Source organism: Phasianus colchicus, chromosome 4, assembly GCF_987193195.1.
Source record: "Phasianus colchicus chromosome 4, bPhaCol1.hap1.1, whole genome shotgun sequence".
Taxonomy (NCBI): domain Eukaryota; kingdom Metazoa; phylum Chordata; class Aves; order Galliformes; family Phasianidae; genus Phasianus; species Phasianus colchicus.
This window is the reverse complement of record NC_143439.1, coordinates 3,127,947-3,147,925: the sequence shown is the minus strand read 5'-3', so window position 1 is coordinate 3,147,925 and position 19,979 is coordinate 3,127,947. Positions and strand designations below refer to the sequence as shown.

Sequence of the window (19,979 nt, the reverse complement as noted above, 5' to 3'; positions counted from 1 at the left end):
TAAAAAACATTTCAGAAGAGCCACGTGTCTTTCTTCTGATGTCTACCACTGTCACTGAAGGAGTGAGGACAGGTTGTGAGAGGTGGAAGGCATGCGAGTTTCCTAACTCAGTCAAAATGCAAGGGCATGCTGCAAGCAGCTCAGCTATTTTCTACAATGGTAGAGACACAACTATAGCAATGAGAATTTGTGTGTTTAAGACTGGGTTTTATTTCTCCTTTATTCCAGCATAGATCCCCCTATGGAAAGGACTAGGCTTTGTATCCTTCTGGCACCACAGATGAATTATTTTATTTGCTTAAAAGCAGATCTCTGTATTTTTATAAAAAGAAGGCAAGTGTTATACCATATTATTACTACATCCAGCAAATTAAGTTGTAGACATAAAATATTATTTAATCTCTCTGTACCTGAATTTCTGTTTTTTAAGTGTTGTGTCTTTTTTTTTTTTTTTCCCCTCAACTGTATCTTTAATCCCAGAATTAGCACACCAAAGCATGAAGTAATGGTGTTCTAACATTCCCTTATCTGCCCTATACACCACATTTGTACTCATTTCAGCACTAAGTTATCTCTACAGCCTGACAAATCACTTGACATTGCATACACACAGGCTGCACTCTCTGGAAATAAATAATTTATTGTTATCTATTCTATAAATATCCTCAGCACAAGTTATTCAATAACTGCAATGGTAAGCTGCTTGAATTGAAGAAGAGACCAATGGTCTCATCTGTATTATAAAGTCTCCGCATAAATTACTGAAGTATTTATGGCAGATTTCTTAAGTGAATTATCTTCTCACTCCAGGGTGAAATACTTTAAAGTAAGTTAGTGTATCTACTATCTGTATTTCCTTCAAAACACTAATACAACCACATCAATCTTCATAGGTCATGACCACTGAACTGCCCCAAAAGGCAACGTTACTACATTCTCTTTAATAAATAATAGAGTGTTAAATCAGTTTTCTTTTTAGTTAAAGTCTTCTGTTTCCATAATCAGCAAATATACAGATGTTATAATGAAGCAATACACAGGAAATTTAGGCTAAACAAGTTACCACACCAAAGAAGAATGATTGGAAAGCTTACCCTTGTCCCAGGCTCACCGAGAAGACTCCAAGAGGAGCAATCTCCAAAAGAAACCTTTCTCTGCTAGTACTCAGCTCTTAAATGGGTCTAGGAGAGGGGAGCCAGGCTCCACTCCTTTGATAGCCAGGAGAATTGCCTTCACCTGTGCTCCCAGGGCTGACTCATTGCTCACCTCAGGTAGTCAATCAGAGGTTCAGGCTGTGATTCAGCAGTTCCCATACACAAGACCAAATCGATCCAAAGACTTAGAAAAATGAAACCTGCTTGGCAATGTTTCTAAGTGGTCGGTAAGTTGCACTTACAGAAATAAACTCGTTTCTTCACTCCAAAGATACACCGCTCACATATACTACCTCAGACAGAATTAACAGAAGACTGAAAAAAGAGGAAGTGACCAAAATCACTGGCAGAGCTGTTCTTACAACTGGGCATCAAGTACAAGTTTAACCAGCACCACAGAATAAAGTATGGATTTCCACACTTTGAGAACGAAATGAATTACTTCACCACAGTCCATTTCACACATCTTGGTAGAGTATCAATGCACAGTAGCTGATAACCTGCTCAGGTCACATCCTTACTTATTGTGTAGCTTCAATTTGTGGATGAAGTTAAGTAATGGATTAATCCATATCTAAAGTAGCACTTCCTGCTAAAGAATTCTAGAAGTCTGACCTATAAAGATGCTTCCAAAGCTTTGAAGGAAAGGGTGCTACCCCCTGATGCTTTATTACCAAAAAATACTGAGGTTTATGCTAAGGGTAAAACAGAAATTTGTAACTTGCCTAACAGTCAAGAGGAGACCGTAAAGCAAATGCCAGCTGAAACACAGATGGTCTCTCCATTAGAAACAGATTTTTGAATCATGCAGTTTGTTCACATGTCATGACCAGATCATCCAGTTACTGACGTGTTCTTTATAAGCTTCACCTTTACTACTAATCAAATGTCTTATTTGCTACATTTTTCAAACCATACCGCGTGATAGGTTCCTGTAGCTCTTCACTGATTTTATGTCCATTCATTTTTAAATAATTAGCTTTTTTTTTTTTTTTTTTTCAGAGTATCAAGTAATATTCCATACTTTCTATACAGTTTTATACTTGCACCTCGTTCTGGAAATAAGTCAACAGACAGAACTTTACAACTAGAGGGTGCTGGAGGACCACAATGCGATATGATATGCAAAACTCAATGACCTTTAGAGGAAAGAAGCAAAATAAATCAATTATTACTGTTCAGTAGAAGAAGTTAATACATTCTGAGCTAATTCAAAACCTGCAGTATTATCTATATGAGTAAAAAATATTATTACTTTATAGTCGATAATTGTTTTTTAAAAATTGCTATTAAACTTTGCTTCTGTCCTTAAGTCTTTGTGCTGTAATGAATGAAAAGCCTTTATCTTAATGGTACACATTCCTTTTCCTTCCTTTTGTTTGAGTTGGAAAGCAATTACAGTGAATTATTGATTAATTTTTTTTATGATAAAACACAAAACTCATCAAGTAAGCAGGAAAGCAAGAAGGAACAAAGATTAATTTAACAATAAAATCTGTAATTGTGATTATACAGATAAAATGTGGACATTGATTACAGATGAATCATTTAATAACATTTCTAACAAGAAAATTATCTTTCAAAAGTCATATAATTTCCAATACATATAATTGTTTTCTTGCCTTCCAATGCTGTAAGAAAAAATACAAGTATGAGAATAAATAATGTCTATAAATATAGCACTCTGATGTATGTATAAAAGTCACCCCTCCCTTCCTCTCTTTGAGTTATCCTTATTGCTTCTTAAAGTCCCTAGCTATTCTGTAAATACTTTTCCAACTCTGGAACTTTGCACTAGACCTTAATGATAACAGATTTTCCCCCAGTTTGACATTGGGGAATTCAATTATGATTTCTCTTCCGTAACATTTCTTACTTCCTTTCCATTTCCTCTTTATCAGAAAGAAATCCAAAGGACAAACTCTAGCTGCCTAGTAAAGAAAATCTCCAAGAGAAAATGGCAAGGAAGCTCATTGTGAACAAAAGACTTCTTCTGCCCAAACACGAGTTGCAGGAACGAAAGACATCTGTAGCAGTTTGTATCACAAAAAAGATGTTAGGCCAGTAATCATCAATAACTTCCAAGATGGAAGGCCAACCATGCTTTTTAGGTGGCAGTAATACGAAATACAGCCTTTGCATGGGTTCCACCTAAAACAACTGGGCTGTTGATCCTGAAGTGGCAGTGGCTAGAAAACCACAGGTGCCCAGTGAAGCCAGCGTGACCTAATTCCCTCCTTTTATATTTCTACTTTCAACCTTCTGCTTACAAGCTCACTGTACATCCACAATGCTCATGTGGCAGGGAGCAACACGAGAATGATAGGAGAGTCCTTTGTCTTGCACTGGCTCAACACATTCTATAATAGAACTGCAGCATGACAAATATGAATTTATCTGTTTTTTACCTTATGGAATATTTTGGGTATTTAATTCAGTCCCTTCCAATAATCTGTATTCCCTTTAATGATTTGCCAACCTATCAAGAACCGTCTTATTTTAATATTTTAACTACATTTTATGCCCCAGTTTTACAAGTGGAAACATGTTTCTCTACAGTGTGTTGGCAAGGGCTGAAGATGTAGTCCCTGTGTGCTCTCAGGAAACATATACTACTTGGATTACGTACATACAAGAAGCCTTCATTTGAATGTGTTTTACCTCATTACTTGCCCTTACAGAGTAGTATACCATGGCACCAATGGAGACCATAGGAACAGATTCCTGCCCTATGCACCCTGGGGAATCTGTTTTTCTGGTTTTCTCTGGAAAAAAAAAAAAAAGGAGAACAGCCCCTAATCAAACTGTTTTAAGTACAGGATCTTATTTTCCAACAAGTAGCAGCCAAGTAAATGAGCTGCGGAGGGCAGTCATCAATTAACACGTAGGCATTAGAATTCATGGTGTATTTAATAGACTTCGATCCTGAGACTTCCAGTTAGCTAGATGTTAGCTCAGATCATCTGTGCTACAAAAGGCAAACAGAAAATGTATAACTAGAGTTAAAATGGGATTTCATCATGAAAACAAATAGTTTCTTCAAACTACAGGCTTTCAAGAAGATAAAGCAAAATGAGTAAGACGTATCAGATTCAACAAAAAAATTAATTGTAACTTTTAACTGTAGGCTTGCAAGACACTGGAGAAGATGAGCCAGAGAACAGACCAACGTAAAAATGTAAAATATAAACAGATACTGAACAGCATCTTGTGGTGTTTCTCCAAAACTCCTGGTACCCTCAGTCTAGAAAGCAGACTGTTTGACATATCTAGCTTGTGTCTAAGGAAACAAGAGTCAAATTGGGCACAATGCTTAACAGTCAGCATATTCTAACACATTTTTGAAGTGTGCTTGCTTGACGGATGCAATTGTTGTTTTTTTTTTTTTTCCTAAATTTTACAAAACTGCTGATTTTGATTCCAAAATTGGCAATTCTCTGATCTTCATTTTTCCACGTAGACAAGATCAGCTTATTCAACCCTGCCTTCACTTACGACGTCTAAATAACAGGATTCACAACTTAGCTTTTTCTTCACCGGTGCCATCTAAAATTATACAAGAACAAGATGTGTGTTTTGTTTTTTTTCTCAGAAAGTCAGCAGAAAAGCTTTTAAATACTACATATACTAGAATACTGATTTTAATAATACTCAACGTGCACATCAGTTTCATTATCAGAAACACTTTAAATCTCTGTATGTTACTAATAACTGAAGGGAGTTATTCAGCTTTATAATGTAGTATGCATTATCTTTTATATATTCCTAAAGCAAGATGTATGCTGTACATTTATATACAACATTGGTAGAAGCACAGACATTGCAGTGCCATGCTTTCAAATTTCAGATGCCATATTTTCAGTACAATCGCATGGCATCAAAATGCAACATATTGCTTTGCAAACGCAAATAATTTCACACATTGGCCTTCATGACAGGGAAAGGGATATGAAATGGGATATATTTTACAGATGAAAAAAAATAAATAAAAGATTCATCATAAATATATGGACCAATATATGACGTTGAAGAACAAGAAGCAAAAAGGAAACAGTGCTCTTGCATAAAGATCAATTCTCTTTGCTGCTGATGGAATGACAGGCTTGGGAGGAGGAGGCTTCTTGTTGCTCTTGGCTTGAGACTTTCCGAGCCCATTGTTGACTTCAATGGGCTTCCCATAACAGTCATAATTTGATAATTCAAAATCTCTCGGCAAGCTTCCAACAATGCTGAAATCGTTGGATCTCAGATCAGATTTCGAAGTGCAAACTTTTTTGCATCTGGTCTCACCAACCTATGAAATAAAGAGTGAGGGGAATCATGATCTACTCACCATATTTCATTAACAAGCTTAATGCAGATGCTAGAGAACACTGCAAACAAACATACAGGAAATTACTTTGTTGACAGGGACACATTACATCAGCCTAATTTGCTGAATGGTTGCATTATAAAGTACTTAAGCATCATCAGTCAATCACATAAACTAATCCAAACATTCATAATTGTGTAATTTTTCATGCACAAGGTGCCTCATGCTGTGCAACCTGCTATAGTTAGACGCCTTCATTTTAAGATGACAGAAGAGGAGAGAATATTTTAGTAGAGAGTATTTTTGGAAACAGATTCTGTGCTGATGAATCTGCAGGAAAGACACTATTCAATGCTTACTTTTTTTTTTTTTTTTTTTTTTCCTAAGACCTGGATGCTCACAATTAGCTCTAAAATTCAGACTTTGATCAAGAAATTATTGAATCTGTTCTGATCCTACATACTAGCCACTCAAGATTGTTAATCTCACCCTGGGTGATAACCTCATGGAGTGAAAAGACACCTTTTTTGTACTGGAAGTCACTGACACCTCCCTAAAGAAGGTAACCAAGATGTGACAGAATTGCAGGTACTTCCCATTGTTATCTGGGAAATGTAGCTGAGAAATGTAAACTAACAGCTGAATATATGTCTTTCCTACAGCTCCATCAGTGCTCTTGGGTTCAAATATTACTGTACTAAGGGGAATTCCCCAGGTGAATCTCTCCTTCCTAGAAACCAGACAATTCTATTAGCAATACATATATATAGCAATATATATATATATATAAGCATTTTTGGGGAAAAAAAAAATCTGATCTTCCCTTCCTTGGATTTGAGGAAGATTCCATTTCAGACATAATAAATCTGCCTGAGCATCACCTCACACTGTTAGGTAGGCTGAAGGAATTTCTTGCAAGGCTCTGTGCTATGTGATTTTGGTAAATCTCTCACAGCATTTCATTTTATTTGCAGTACAAAACGCAGCAAAAAAATAAAATAAAATAAAATAAAAAAGAAACATAACAGCATCATTAATAATTTGTTCACATAAATAATCTGAGAGTTGAAAAACATGCTGGTTCACCAACCAGGTGGTACACAAAAGCAAGTGACATTCAGATAACTGCTGTAGCTTCCTGGAATCACTGATCCACTAAACTCAGTTCTCCCCAAAGGTCCCCATTTCATGTTCCCAGCATCCTCCCACCCCACCACAAAGCCTTCAGCCTCAGCTCCCTCCACCTCTGGTTTTCTGCAGTCTGATGGTTCGAGATATTTGCACTGTCACATTTCGTAACTTATTGAAATAATTAGAATGGAATACAATACCAGACTTATGAATGAATGAAAAATATTTTGAAGAATATTTTTAGCTTCTCTCTGACAACTGACAAGTTATTGTTGATTAGAAGAGCTGTGATAGTTAGGAAGAGATCCAAATTTTGGCTGGGGCTTTCACTCCTGTTGCTGACAGTGATGACTCTCACATAAGGTGGAGAAGCAAGGCAGAATTGCTTCAAGCAAGAGTGAACCTCCCCAGGTTTGCCAGACATATATTTATTAGGAAAACAGTCTATTTCAAAAGCAATACACTAAAACTGAGGTGTGGGTTTCACAACAAAAGCAAGATTACGGTTTATAAAAAAAGAGAAGTAAGATAATTCCATGACTGTACAGCAAAATTATGAACAAATGTCGCTGAATTTGTTTGCCTGTCAAAGAGCTGACATCCAGAAGCAGCGTTCTGTACTGAAGTAAAAGGGCAAACTGCCTATTAAGGCGGTGACTGAGACTTGTTAGACCACACGTATGTGTCACTGTGTGACACGGGGCTACTGGGGACAGGATCAGTGATCTGAGAGACTCCCCATAGTCTTAGATCCGTGCAATCAAGCTACGAAGATGACTCTTGAGCAATGAAAGGGCAACTTGCAGGACTGGGCCACACATTAACTCAAGAATCACAAGAATACTGTTCCTTCATTCCTTATTTATCACACTTCCTCATGGTCAAAACTGGCAACATTCAATAGGCTGTTGTGAGAAACAGAATCATGTAAGGAATTAGACTTGCTTTCAGATTTGCAAACTTGCAGTCCATTCCTCATCTTACCAGAGCAGAACAGTAAAACTCAATGATGCTAATTGTTATCTCTGTGCTCTCGTAAGACAACATGGAATATTCCTGTCCCGCTCCAATTTCTAAGCAGTGTTCTGGTAGAGGCTTTTACAAGTCAGTTCTCATTTGCTTGCAAGGAGAGCTGAGGGAACAGCTTCTAGGTCACCTCTTCCTCCCAAGTGGAAGATTGTTCACAACACGTTCACACAGAGCCCTGCTTAGTTTAGTACCAGCTGATTTATCATGGTGACACAATTTTTCTTGCAAGAGTAACCTGGCCCCAATTTTTCTTTTCTAAGCATATGCTTCTATTATTACCAAAAAAAAAAAAAAAAAAGTCTTTCATTTTCCTGGGTTTACAAATTCAGTGCGATTCTATTTTCTATTTTCTACTTTCAGTTGCTGCCTGGACATATTTTTTAATTTCTTCCCATACGTTCCTTCAGCTCTCCAAAATTTCTGTTGTTTTCAGGAAAATCCTTTACAGCTCACACCCACAGCCTTCCTTAAACCAAGTGAAATAATAAAACCAAGTGAAATAATATATATTAAATGTAGCTCAACTGCATTTTATTAACCCTGTCTGTGCTAGAAAGTGTAATGATACTCATGACACCTACTAAAGATTACACGGACAGCATCTGTGGAATATGATAGTAGGGGACTTGAATGCAGAGTATCAAAAGACTTTGCCAAAGATCTGCAAACAAAGTAAAATTAAAGGCTTCCCACATCTGTTATAACCTTTCAGCTTCATGCTGACACAGAATCTGGCCTTGGAAAGGATTTGCTATTGTTTTTCTTGCCCTGCATCAGCATGGTGACCTGTACCTGGCCAGCAGGAGGGTCTCAGATCCATGGGATCTTTGGGCTTGGGAGCATTTGTGTGGGGAGAAGGGAGTGAGTACCACATCCAAGACAGGGCCAGGAGCTGCTCTCCTCTTTCCAGTATACAGGCAGAGAAGGGCAGGGAAAGGCTCCAGGGCCTCAGTCCTGGAGCATGACTATACTTAGCCTGATTAACTGCTGGTACTTACAGACGGTAACAAATCTAACCTTGGCTTTGTATAATTCAGATGATGTAATCACGCTGACATACAAAGCCAAACGTTCTTCACAGTTTTCACTCCTCCATTCTATTATCTCTGCCAAACAAACTGATAATCTTTAAAAAAAAAACAACCATTTGGTTAAATAAATAAACATGCAGATCACCTTTCATTTCACTGGCCATTTAAAAGTAGTAGCTAATAGGGAACTGAATTATGAGTAAAGTTAATCATAATTAATAATTATGAATAATTATTGTTCAGCCCCCTGTTAGCTATTTAATATTTTCCACTGATGGATGTCAGTCTTGTAATTATTCAAATTATGTCACCTAGCCTTTAAAAGTACTGGAACAAAGTTAGCTTCTCACAGTCATCTGGAACCCTCCCCATTTCAAAGGATTTATTATAAAAAAATCAACATTTATGTTCCACAGCACTCCTGGACCAGCTCTGTATAAAATCTTACAGGAAACTTTAGCTGACATCCTGGTTTTAAAATGTCTGATTTAAATAACTACTGTTTAACATCCTCATAACCTGCCATCAATGGAAACTAGTTCATCGTTTGATTTGATGTATTCACCTTTTTCCCAGACACAAACTGGAACATTTTATCAACCCTTTTGCCTTTTCTGTTAATTCTTGACTATTACAGCATCTCTCTCTAGTAGTGGACCAATATTCTTTTTACTGCTGTTTTTGGTTTGTTTTGGATTGTTTTTTTTACTGTTGATATACACGTAAAATAACTTTCTGTTGCTCTTTTGATCAACCTGGTCTTTGAGTAACCTGGTCTAGTGGGAGGTGTCCCTGCCTATCGCATGGGAGCTGGAACTAGATGATCTTAAAGATCCCTTCCAACCCAAACCACTCTATGATTCAGTTATGCTGACCATATATCTGCCTTTGAATTCGTTTTTTGTTTTGTTTTATCTTTTTCTTATCTATTTCCAACATTTACTGGATTTCAAGTCATACTAGCTGCTATCAGCATCTCCTTTTGCCACAATAATAACGTAAAAATGCTCATAGTTGAGTTAGTTTTTAGTCACTGGAGAGTCTGCTTTCAATTGTTCTCTTCTGTTTTGTTTACAATTAGTATCTCTTTCCTTCTGTTCTATAGCTGTTTTGAATGCTCACCAGCATCATTCGTATTTTTTGTTTAAATTCTTCCAGCTAGATGAGAAAAAAAATGATTTCCAGATATGTAAAATCTATCCTTTCACAGCACCAAAAATATTAGAACTCAGCTAAATTTGTTTTGTGCAAATAGAATAAAGACTTTTCACTTGACTGCTCATCCCATGATCAAGTCTTCTTTCTCTGTGAGAATGAAGCATAAATTGGTTTCAAGAATTTACAAGATGAGAAATGCACTGTCAAAGATTTCTGGCAAATCTTCAAACATGAGACAGCAGCAGCAGCCTCTCAAGCTCAGCACGAGTCCTGAAGGTTGAAGTGCTTCCCCACCATAGCAAAGCTTTCACTCCCTGCCCTGCACAGCACTTCTCTGCCACAGATTTTTCTCTTCTGTTGTACCCAACCTCTTTTGGCATGCACATCTGTCACTGGTCCTGCTTGTGCAAGAGTCCTCCATACCAGATGAAGGAGCAGCTGCAACAAACTTGATCTTTCTTGCACTTGAAGACTGACCTCGTTTCTTGCTTTTAACATAATAATAGGTTTAGATCGCCAATAAAGTAATGACTGTTTAGCATTACTGGCCATTACCTGCCATCAGCAGGAACTTGCTATCCCAAACCAATTACTGTGCTATCTGCAAATTCTCATTACCCCACTAGCAGAAAAGTAAAACAAAATATCACGCAGTCTCAGCCTCGCTGAGGTTGGAAGAGAGACCTCTGGAGATCATCTAAGTCCAGCCCCCCTGCTCAAAATTAGGGTCAGCGAGAGCAGATTGCTCAGGGCCTTTTTGCAGTCATGTTCTGAATTATCTCTCAGGATAGATACATGACTCACTAGAGCAGAAAGTACCTACCCTGTACCTGAAATGCTGTCAGCAACTATTAAAATAGACTGTAGCCTGTGGTTTTCCACACAAGATAAAATGCAAACTGAGAAAAAATCTGAGTTTGGAGTATTACTTGAAGGGAAAACACAGAATATGAAGATGAGGTCACCACAGGTCACCACCAATGGTCTAGTGTATTATAAATGAAAATCAATTAGAGATGAACAAGATGCATATCAGGTTTCAGAGCCTAGAGGCAGCTCAGACAAGACAAGGCAAGCAATAGCACTACTCCTCTTAAAAAATAACTAGGTTTAGAGCTATTACCACCACTTGCACAGACCTATTCATCACCTGCCAGAACTATTCTTTTAGCAAATGTTCACTTCAGTCATCAGTGCATTACCTGTAGGGGACAGCTTCTAGAAACCTTGATGAAAATGTGACTTTTCAAGTGGAAAGGTGTTGTTACAGTGAACCATGCAATCACTCCTTGTAATCATGCCACCAGTGAAAGAAAAAAAGAAACTGATTCATTTTCCAAACATTTCCCTTTTTGCTTGTTCTCATCATGTATGATGTTGCATTGCTAGGAAACACACTCAAACTCCTACTGAGGATTCCCAGTAAAAAACCACTGCCAGCAGTTACCACCAGGCTGCATAATTTCCTCCTCTGCTTACCACTGCAGCTCTGTGCAGTCTCTATGTACAAGGAGCCAAATAGCCTTTACAGCTCCTAGCAAAATCAGCAGAACAGCTTATATTGAATTTTCTATTTTTTTCCTACAGTTTCAGGGTGATCTTGCCAGAATGTACCCACTGAATTTACTCACACAGACACTGATAAACCTCTGGGCTTACAATGGCACTGATTTCTGAAGGGCTCTTGCTGGGCAGGGGTCATGAATCAGAAACTTTGAAGCTTGGTGTATGCTTGCAACACACAGCTTTACTTCAGCCAGTAGCCCAGGACTTGGTAGAGAAGAAAAGAAGCTAGGCATCCATAGGGGGCTTTCTCAAATTATGAACATTGTTTTCATCCTGCCATCTTCTCTTGTGCTGCTGGTGAACATCAGTCACTATCACTGACTCTCCTGACATGACACAGTGCTGGAAGTGCTTTCAGCTGAGAATTTCCAGGGGAATATTGCCAGGCTCTGTTACAAGGGACCTCTTCTCCTTACCTTCTGTTACAAATAGCATCAGGCTACAAATTTTCAGGATGTACAGAAAAATTTCTAGCAATTAAAAAGTATTTAAGTATGATCTTTGCTTTGACTTGTTTTCTTAAATAAGATGAAACATAGGCATATCGTGAAGTGAAATAAACTTGATTCCCCTCTAACAGCTTCTGGCTACATTATAGTATCTCTTCATTAATATCTCACAATAACAAAGTGCTTCATTTGAGCAATGCAATTATTCATGCTTTCTGTTTTTCCCCACTAGGAGTCCTGTGTTTCCAGGTCTTTCCTGTTGGCTTTATCTCACTCAATTTCAAATGCAGCTAGTGAAATTTACAGCTATGCCCTCTCTTTTTCAAGTGTTCAAGGCCAGATTGGATGGGGCCCTGGGCAGCCTGGTCTAACATTAAATGAGGAGGTTGCATGTGGCAGGGGGGTTGGAGATTCATGATCCTTGAGGTCCCTTCCAACACTGGCCATTCTGTGATTCTGTGATTTTTTCTTAATATCACCTTGGTTTCATGACTTGGTGCGTTCAGATTTCTGTATGCCTCTTGTGAGGAAAGAATTAGAACATCCTCAAATACTTCTGCTCTTTCCAGATATTTATCACAGTATGCGTTCTCTCCTCAAACACAATCCTGATGAGAAACAGCTCCTGACGTTCTGGGACAGCACTCTGGCTTTCATATTCTGCCTTTCAATATACAGTTTTTTCCATTACCTGTTTCTTTAATATTTCCCTCCCTTGCATATTTGCCATATGACAAATGCATTCTTTACTTGATCACTGCTAGCTCTGTATGCGAGCCAGCCAAATGCTGTGGGGCAGGTCTAGATTTGGATTAAGAGTCAGAGCTACTGAAAGATTTAGACCTATTTTGATTTAGAAGAGAAATACAGCCTTCCAGTGGTAAGAACTGTCAAAGTATTCCTAAGCAGTAGCTAGGTCAGAGAGGGAGCTTTCAGCTGAGTGTATTTATAGTGTTCAAATATATAGGATAATGTGCATCTACAGATGCACATATGGGCTTAAAGTCACGTTTATCTATTTAAATGTATAATTTGTTTGAAAGATGCTAAGTATCCTAGATGCTCAAGTATCCTAAAGATGCTCAAAATCTAAAAGTAATTCTACTTATTTATAACGTCCAAATATAGACTTAGTGATCCAAACACTTAACTGTGAGAAACTTGTCATCTCTTTATCTCATCAAAATAAAATGCACTGCTCTGGGGGGAGTGTTTCAGTTGTAGGACAAATGTTTTGTATGTGATTCTGAACCATTTCTCATAACTGGGCTTCCTCATAGCTTAGAAATAAACTGTGTACTCAAACCTACCTTCTTGGAAAAAAAGATTAAAATATGACACGATAGCATAGATGACAGAAGTCATCATTTTATACTCCTGGATAGGACAAGCTCCCATGCCGCTTGCTGCTGAAGCTGGTTGGCTGCCAAAACAGTTCTTAGGAGGCTCTATCAGATGAGAATCATTGTAGTCAAGTGCCCTGCTCTGTGCCATCAGCAGCTTCTCTGACCTGGGGGTAATTAGTCATGAGGCAATGCCAGCTTTACATTAGGGCTGGGTTTCTGCTATCCTGGCCAAATACCTTTATTCTACACATCTAAATTGTAGAGCTATTAAAAACTATAAGACAACATATTCATATTCCACATATTGTAGCATAATGTATTTGCTTCCAGAGAACTGAGGGTAGATGGCCTGGGATGTCTGATAACTCTTGGGTTATATGGAAAACTTTGGCCTAAGCTAAGATGCTTAAGTAATCTTTTTTCACAGAATGAGCTCTGATCAATTTACCCATACTCCATCTGGCAACACAAGAAATGCAGGAACTGTTTGACAGACAAACAGACCTGCCTTTTATTTACAAATGCCAAGACTTCTGAATCCCTGGCTGTAGAGATTCTTTACATGCAATGCAGTGCAGCTGTGGCTGTTCCAAGAAAAGCAATGAGATGCTGATATTTGAGTATGCTCTCAACAAATACTGACTGAAAGTCTTGTCCTCTCAATAGTTACAGTTTGACAGCTGCTATTTATTATTAAAAGAAAAAGAGCAACTGTAAATCTGCTTGCTTCTTTATTTACCTAAAGCTCAGCAACCAGTATGGTACTAAGGTATTAAAAATAAACAAACATTTCATTTAGCACATCTGACACCAAATCATTAGGGACCACTTGCTTAGATGGCCAGCCATTAATTACCAGCATGCTCAGAGCATCTTGGCCACCTGTAACTTTATTTGTTGTTCAAAAGTATTACAGCAGCATCTTTCTGGAACTACATTAATATAGGATAATGCTGATTTTACACACACAGCTTGGCAGCTCTTACCTGTAAAGTGCTGATGTGGACAGGAGTCCCTGTGCCATTCACAGTGTTCTTTTTGGCAGTGTTTCCACCCTTCCCTTCAGCTTGTTCTGCCTTGGCAATCTTGGCTTTTTCAGCTTCAATTCTCTTTGGGTTGTTTAGCATTACCTGAACCACTGCATACTCCACCAGTGATGCAAACCCAAAGAGCAGGCAAACAATCAGCCACACATCTAAGGCCTTCACATAAGACACTTTGGGAAGTTCAGCAGCAAGAGTAGTACATTCAGATGCCAAGCTGAGCACTGAGAAAATACCTACAGAAGGAAAAATACAGTGTTAATCAACGCCAATTTAGCCTTATCAACACCTGCTGTGCTCCTCTTCTCAAACAGACAACACTGAATGATGAGTTGTAACAGCAAATGGGACTTGACAAAGTGGTAGGTATATTTTGCACATGTGTACATGCCTGCAGCTAATGAACCAGTTAACTTTAACACTTATGCAGGATATTGTCAGTGACAAATTATTAATAAGGAGCATCTTTGTTTTATAAACAGAGAAATAAATGAAGCTAAGCTAGTTGCTGTGGTTTTCCTGCCACAACACTTATCATACAATGGGAAATGGGTTTTCCAGAGACTTAACTGACAGTGTGCATCTAACTCTGGGAAGATAGAAGAGAAATATATGGCATCTAAATCAAAAAACTCCAAATCCTTTAAATTAGATTTGAAGAATCACTGCTGTCCCAGAAATCTGCACTGTGCTACAGCAGGAGAAGTTTTCTGAATGATCCATCCACAAGTGCAACATTTAAACCTGACAGGGCACTGTTTTTCAAGTGCACCCTAAAAAGTCTGTGCTCACAACTGGCTGTGAAGATGAAAACACTGAGTTGACCAAAGGTCGATGAACACCCCTGATTGAGCTTCCAGTATACAGAGGAAGCTTTCTAGATAAAGGGCTTTTGAGGAAGCCTTTATCGTAATAAAAAAGTACATCTGCAAAGGCTACTGAAAGGTCACACGTCGTAAAGGTAGGTTTCAATAAGCACTGCTCCTTACAAAGCTTCCAAACATCACCATTAACGCAGGACTCACATCACAAGAAACAAAATACAAGTGTGATCTCAAAGATTCCCCACAGGCACCTGGCACATGGGAATAGTAGCTCCATTTGGGGGAAAAAAACAAAGAAAAAAAAAAGATGTTTAAAAGTGTCACACGGAGAAAACTTATTTCCAGCCAGATCAGATTTTTTGTTCTGAATGTTAATGATAAAAATCATTTTCAGTGGGCAGCTTCATGAACTGACATCTCTAGAAAGGGATGCTCAAGAGCAGATACTCAGTTAGCTTTACTGATGTTTCTTATAAGGGCCACATGTGCTGTACAGACCATTACAAAAATTATTGTATAGACCTTTTCTTTAGATCCATTTAAGTGAAAATGTAAGAACGCTAATAAAGCTAAAAATATTTACACTGGCATATTAAAGTCTTAAATTCTAGCTGACCATAAGTATCAAACATTCTATTGTTACTGTCCCAGTTCGGAATTCAATAAGATCAATACCTTACTTTGATACGGATCTCAAACAGGCAACTTATTAGCTGCTAAGACACTGAAGAGAAAGTATGAGTAAATAATTATGTGATTTTAAACACAAAATTTAATGGTGTTTTATTTAAAAATGTGTAATAATTGCCAAGTTGGGTTTTTCTGTCCATTGATTAACAAAGAATGGTCAGATGTTTTCTGTTGAATCAAACTGACCAGGCAAATACTGAACAAATAAACCTTAGTGTCTACTCTGGCTTATTTTTGAACTACTCCATCAAGTAAAAAAAAAACATAAGGACAAGAAGCAAGAAAAGAATAGTTCACATTTTATTTAATTACTTATTTATTTTCAGTGACCAGGTGGTTTTGGCAGGCTGAACACTAATTATTGATCACTATGAAATGTCATAAAAAGTGCAAATAAAAAGTGTATTGTCTTGATTGTCTTGATACTTCTTCCTACCTGCAGCTTTCTGCTGCTAATTTCCATTTGTTGGAAGGATGAAACCTTCATTCTCTGAGCCAGAGAAACTAAAGAAAATCTTCTAGGTTTTTGAGACAATGCTGAAGTAAAACAGAAATATTCTACCAAGCAGATCAGAGCTGGCCTTGCCTCAGAGACTCTGCACCAGAGCTGTGAGTTGCATTTCTGACAGTACCTATTGAGTATGGTGCAAATAGCACAGCTCCAACATAGCTGAGGAGAATGAATAAATAAGCTGCAAGATAACCTGTAAAAAATAATTTTAAAAATGAAAGCGGTGCATCAGGAAGGAAATCTCCATTTTCTTCTCAGGGACAAAAAGGGTGAGTTCTCTGATACAAACTTGGGAATGCTGGCCTTTCTAAGAAACAAGTCTGCATTTTTTTTTCCTAGAGCATAATCCCTCTTGATCGCACAGCGTGTCCACCTGCCAGCTTTTCACAGAGGCACGAACTACATCCTCTTTCTTTCATTTAATAGGTCACTCACATCCAGCCTTCGGTCATCTCAAATATAACCAAACAGTTTGTTTACAGGATCTGCAATACAAGGTTTGACCCGCTGCCAACACGCTATTCATATCTCAGTGATGTAAGAACCTAATAACTAATTTATCCACTCACAGAAATTTCTTCTTCATCCCTATCATGAAGGTTAGTTAGCTCACTGCCTAAAGCATGATTGCATAGAGCTCCTATTTTAAAAATACTACCAAAGGTTACATGTGCATAATATCACTAAAGCACTTCAGTGCATACTGCCAGATAAATAAATCTCCCTTTTCCAAATCTATCAAACTTAACTAGCCTCAGCACCATCTCCTGGCAATGAGTTACAAAGGTTAATTTTATGCTGTGTAAAATAGCATTTTCTGTTTTATATTACTGCTTTAAAAATGTCTGGCTCCATCTCACAAACATTATTGAAAAATATAATATTCCATCCTTCTTTCCTCATAATTTGTTATCTGCAATACATTCACTTCTCTCGTTAAACTCTGTAAACTAGAAGACATAATCTTGCCAATCTTCATACTACACTATTCAAATATATCTCAATGTCTTTGCTTTGAGACCCTACATTTGCTGCAGTTTCATAAAATGCAATGAGTTGAACTAAGATAAAGCTGAGTGCAGGTATGATGGAGGGCATGTTTGGCTGTATGGGGAATGTGTCACCCATCACTTCTCCAAGCTTTTAGTTCCTCCACTGTATCCCAAGCACCCTTTCACAGGAGGCAGTGTGTGGTGTGTGACTCTTACACCCTGGACTAATTCTCCATTACTTCAAGCTACTGTGTCTGGTTGGAAGTCTGAAGTCATAGAATCATAGAGTCATAGAATTGCTCAGGTTGGAAAAGACCTTAAAGATCATTGAGTCTGACCACGACCTAACCATCACACCCTAATTCTAACAGCCCTCTGCTAAACCACGTCCCTCAGATGCCTACAGCCTCAGGGAAGGCTGCACTCCCTTTGGGGGTTACATGGCACTAAAGGAAAGAGAGGAATTTTTTGAACAGATGCTGGCACACTTTCCATCTGTAAAGAACTGGAGAATCCTCCATCGGCCTGATTAAAAGCTGAAACACAAGCATTTATTTAGCAAGAAGCATTTGATGACTCCATCTTTAAATCACTTAGCCAGAGCTCTCCAGATACGTGTCCTTTGTGGAGTTCCCTACCATTGTGTGATCTAGTTGAATTCAACACTATGGGTATAAAAAACTCTTTTAACTTACTTAGTTCCTAAATGGACACAGCCTTTTTCTTTGAAGAGAAAAACACCTTTTCCCAGAAAATCAATCAATCTACAAAATCATATTGAGCTTTCTAGATCTTGCATCCCTAAATCAGATAGAAACTTTTGAGATTCCTAGGCATGGCCAACAGTCCACTATTCTTAATTGTAAAGACAACTGCATTAAGATACTCATATGCAAATCTGAAGTAGCTTCTCACCTAATGAGGAATCTTACCAACCATTATAATTGTAATAACAACTGGTAACACTTTCTTGTGAGTAGACATTCACTTGACAAAGAAATGTTTATCTTGCTAGATTTCAAGGTCAACTTCCTTTAAGGATGTAGAGAGAAGAGTTAGTTTGTTGCCCTCTTGCAAACTGGAGAAACATAAATCTTAACGCAACCACGGTGTTATCAACTTGCATTATTAAATACTGACTCATGACTAAAGGATGGTCAGATTTAGTGTTTGTTGCTTCTCTGGGGATTGAGGAAAAGTTACACAGCCAGGCCAATGGTAAATATCTTTGAAAATGCATTATATCATGGCAATATATAAAAGGAGCAAACAAACACTTAAAACACATAAAAACAGATAAACAGACAAATAAATAAGCACGTGTGTTTAGTCATAAACACATCCACGCTATATAAATCATCACTATGCTTCTTACAGATCTAACATATAATTGATAAACCTGACTGCTCAGCAAGAAAAATAAAGTTGTTTTGTATTCTGAAACAGTCCCCTGTGAAAGAGATACATACAATAAATGTAATGAAATATGTTTTCATCATGGTTAATTAGAAGAAGGTAACCAACTGCGGCAGAGAAACCAAAAGCAGCATTTCAGTCTTGGTTCTCCAGATCTTGTGCAGCTCTTTGTTTATTTTGGCAATCACATCAACGGAGAAGAAAGAGACATGGTAGATGTCCTGAAAGTGGAGCAGCACAGCTCAGACTAAGGCACCTGTAGGGACATTTCAACTCAACAAACTTGGCAGGAATCCTTCGTGTTCCATGGAGATTTCATACTCTACTGATCAGTCTAGGATGGCGAGAGGGCAGGCCTTGCCCCTAAGGACCTCGAGTGCTTTTCAGCATGTGTTCATGCACGTGAGGCTGCACAGGACTCAGATCCAGAAGGGATGTGGACATTAATGTGTAGGTGAGAGGCTTCTCAGAAAGGCCAGAGCCTGGAGAGATGCTTAAACTGCATCCTTGATGGACGGGAAAACAAGCTGAACTACATCTCCTGGGAACGTGGAGAAGACTTGGAAAATAGGGGGTGTGGAGGTGGGAGTGCCAGGGAAAGGTGAGGACGAGGAGTTCAGAGAATGAGGAAGGAGAGGTTGTGGAAGGCATGGGGATAGGATTACACACAGCAATGTCAAGATTCAAGAGCCTGGCTCCACATCTCACCGAGCTCTTGTGATCTGCAGGCTGGCCCAGCCCAGAGCTGGAGTCCCATGCACAATTAAACAGTGAAGATAAGATACTATTGTTTTGATTAACTCCATGTCCTACAATCCCATAACAAATGAAGAGCCTGCCTATTGTGTTGTGCTGAGCAGCACCAGAGGCTGAAATAGTCTCTAATGAAATCAAAGATGCTAATTCTTTTCCAAACATCATTCGGTTTCTATTAATCTTCAGAAAACCTGCTACAAGAGATAGCTATTTAGATTCTTAGTCATCATCCTGCTTTCTTATTTTAAGAGTTCTTCAAATGCTCAAGTTCCTATACGCTATGTATTGCCCCAGTGTCAGCAACAACACCCAGAAATAAGATCTGATGAGACCAGATTTGTCCCAGTAGAGAGAAGCAGAGAGAGCATCCTCATCACATTAGCACTGGAACCATTAACAAGCAAAGCTTCAATATGGGGGTGGATTTTACAGGACGAGGAATGAGGAGGTTTCAGTGAAAAAGATGAGTGGATAATGGAAGTGAAGTTGCTTTCAGTGTCTGGCATCATGTTGTCAAAGCAACTGAGAATGGCTTGATGGTGTTAAGTGGACTGTAACAGCATATGTGAAG

General features: G+C 38.3%; 1 protein-coding gene across 4 annotated transcripts in view; it reads right to left on the bottom strand.

Moving 5' to 3' along the window:
- Nucleotides 1–2,692: 2,692 nt before the first annotated feature.
- The window catches only part of GLRB (glycine receptor beta), a 47,655-nt gene continuing 30,368 nt past the window's right edge, over nt 2,693–19,979 (bottom strand). For all 4 annotated transcript variants that reach the window (XM_090138436.1, XM_090138435.1, XM_090138437.1 and 1 more), the window contains exons 8-9: nt 14,163–14,455; nt 2,693–5,448 (exon numbers count right to left, since the gene is read on the bottom strand). In XM_090138436.1, the coding sequence (XP_089994562.1) occupies nt 5,152–5,448; nt 14,163–14,455 (590 nt within the window). In that variant the 3' untranslated portion in view covers nt 2,693–5,151. The remainder of the gene's footprint in view (nt 5,449–14,162; nt 14,456–19,979) is intronic.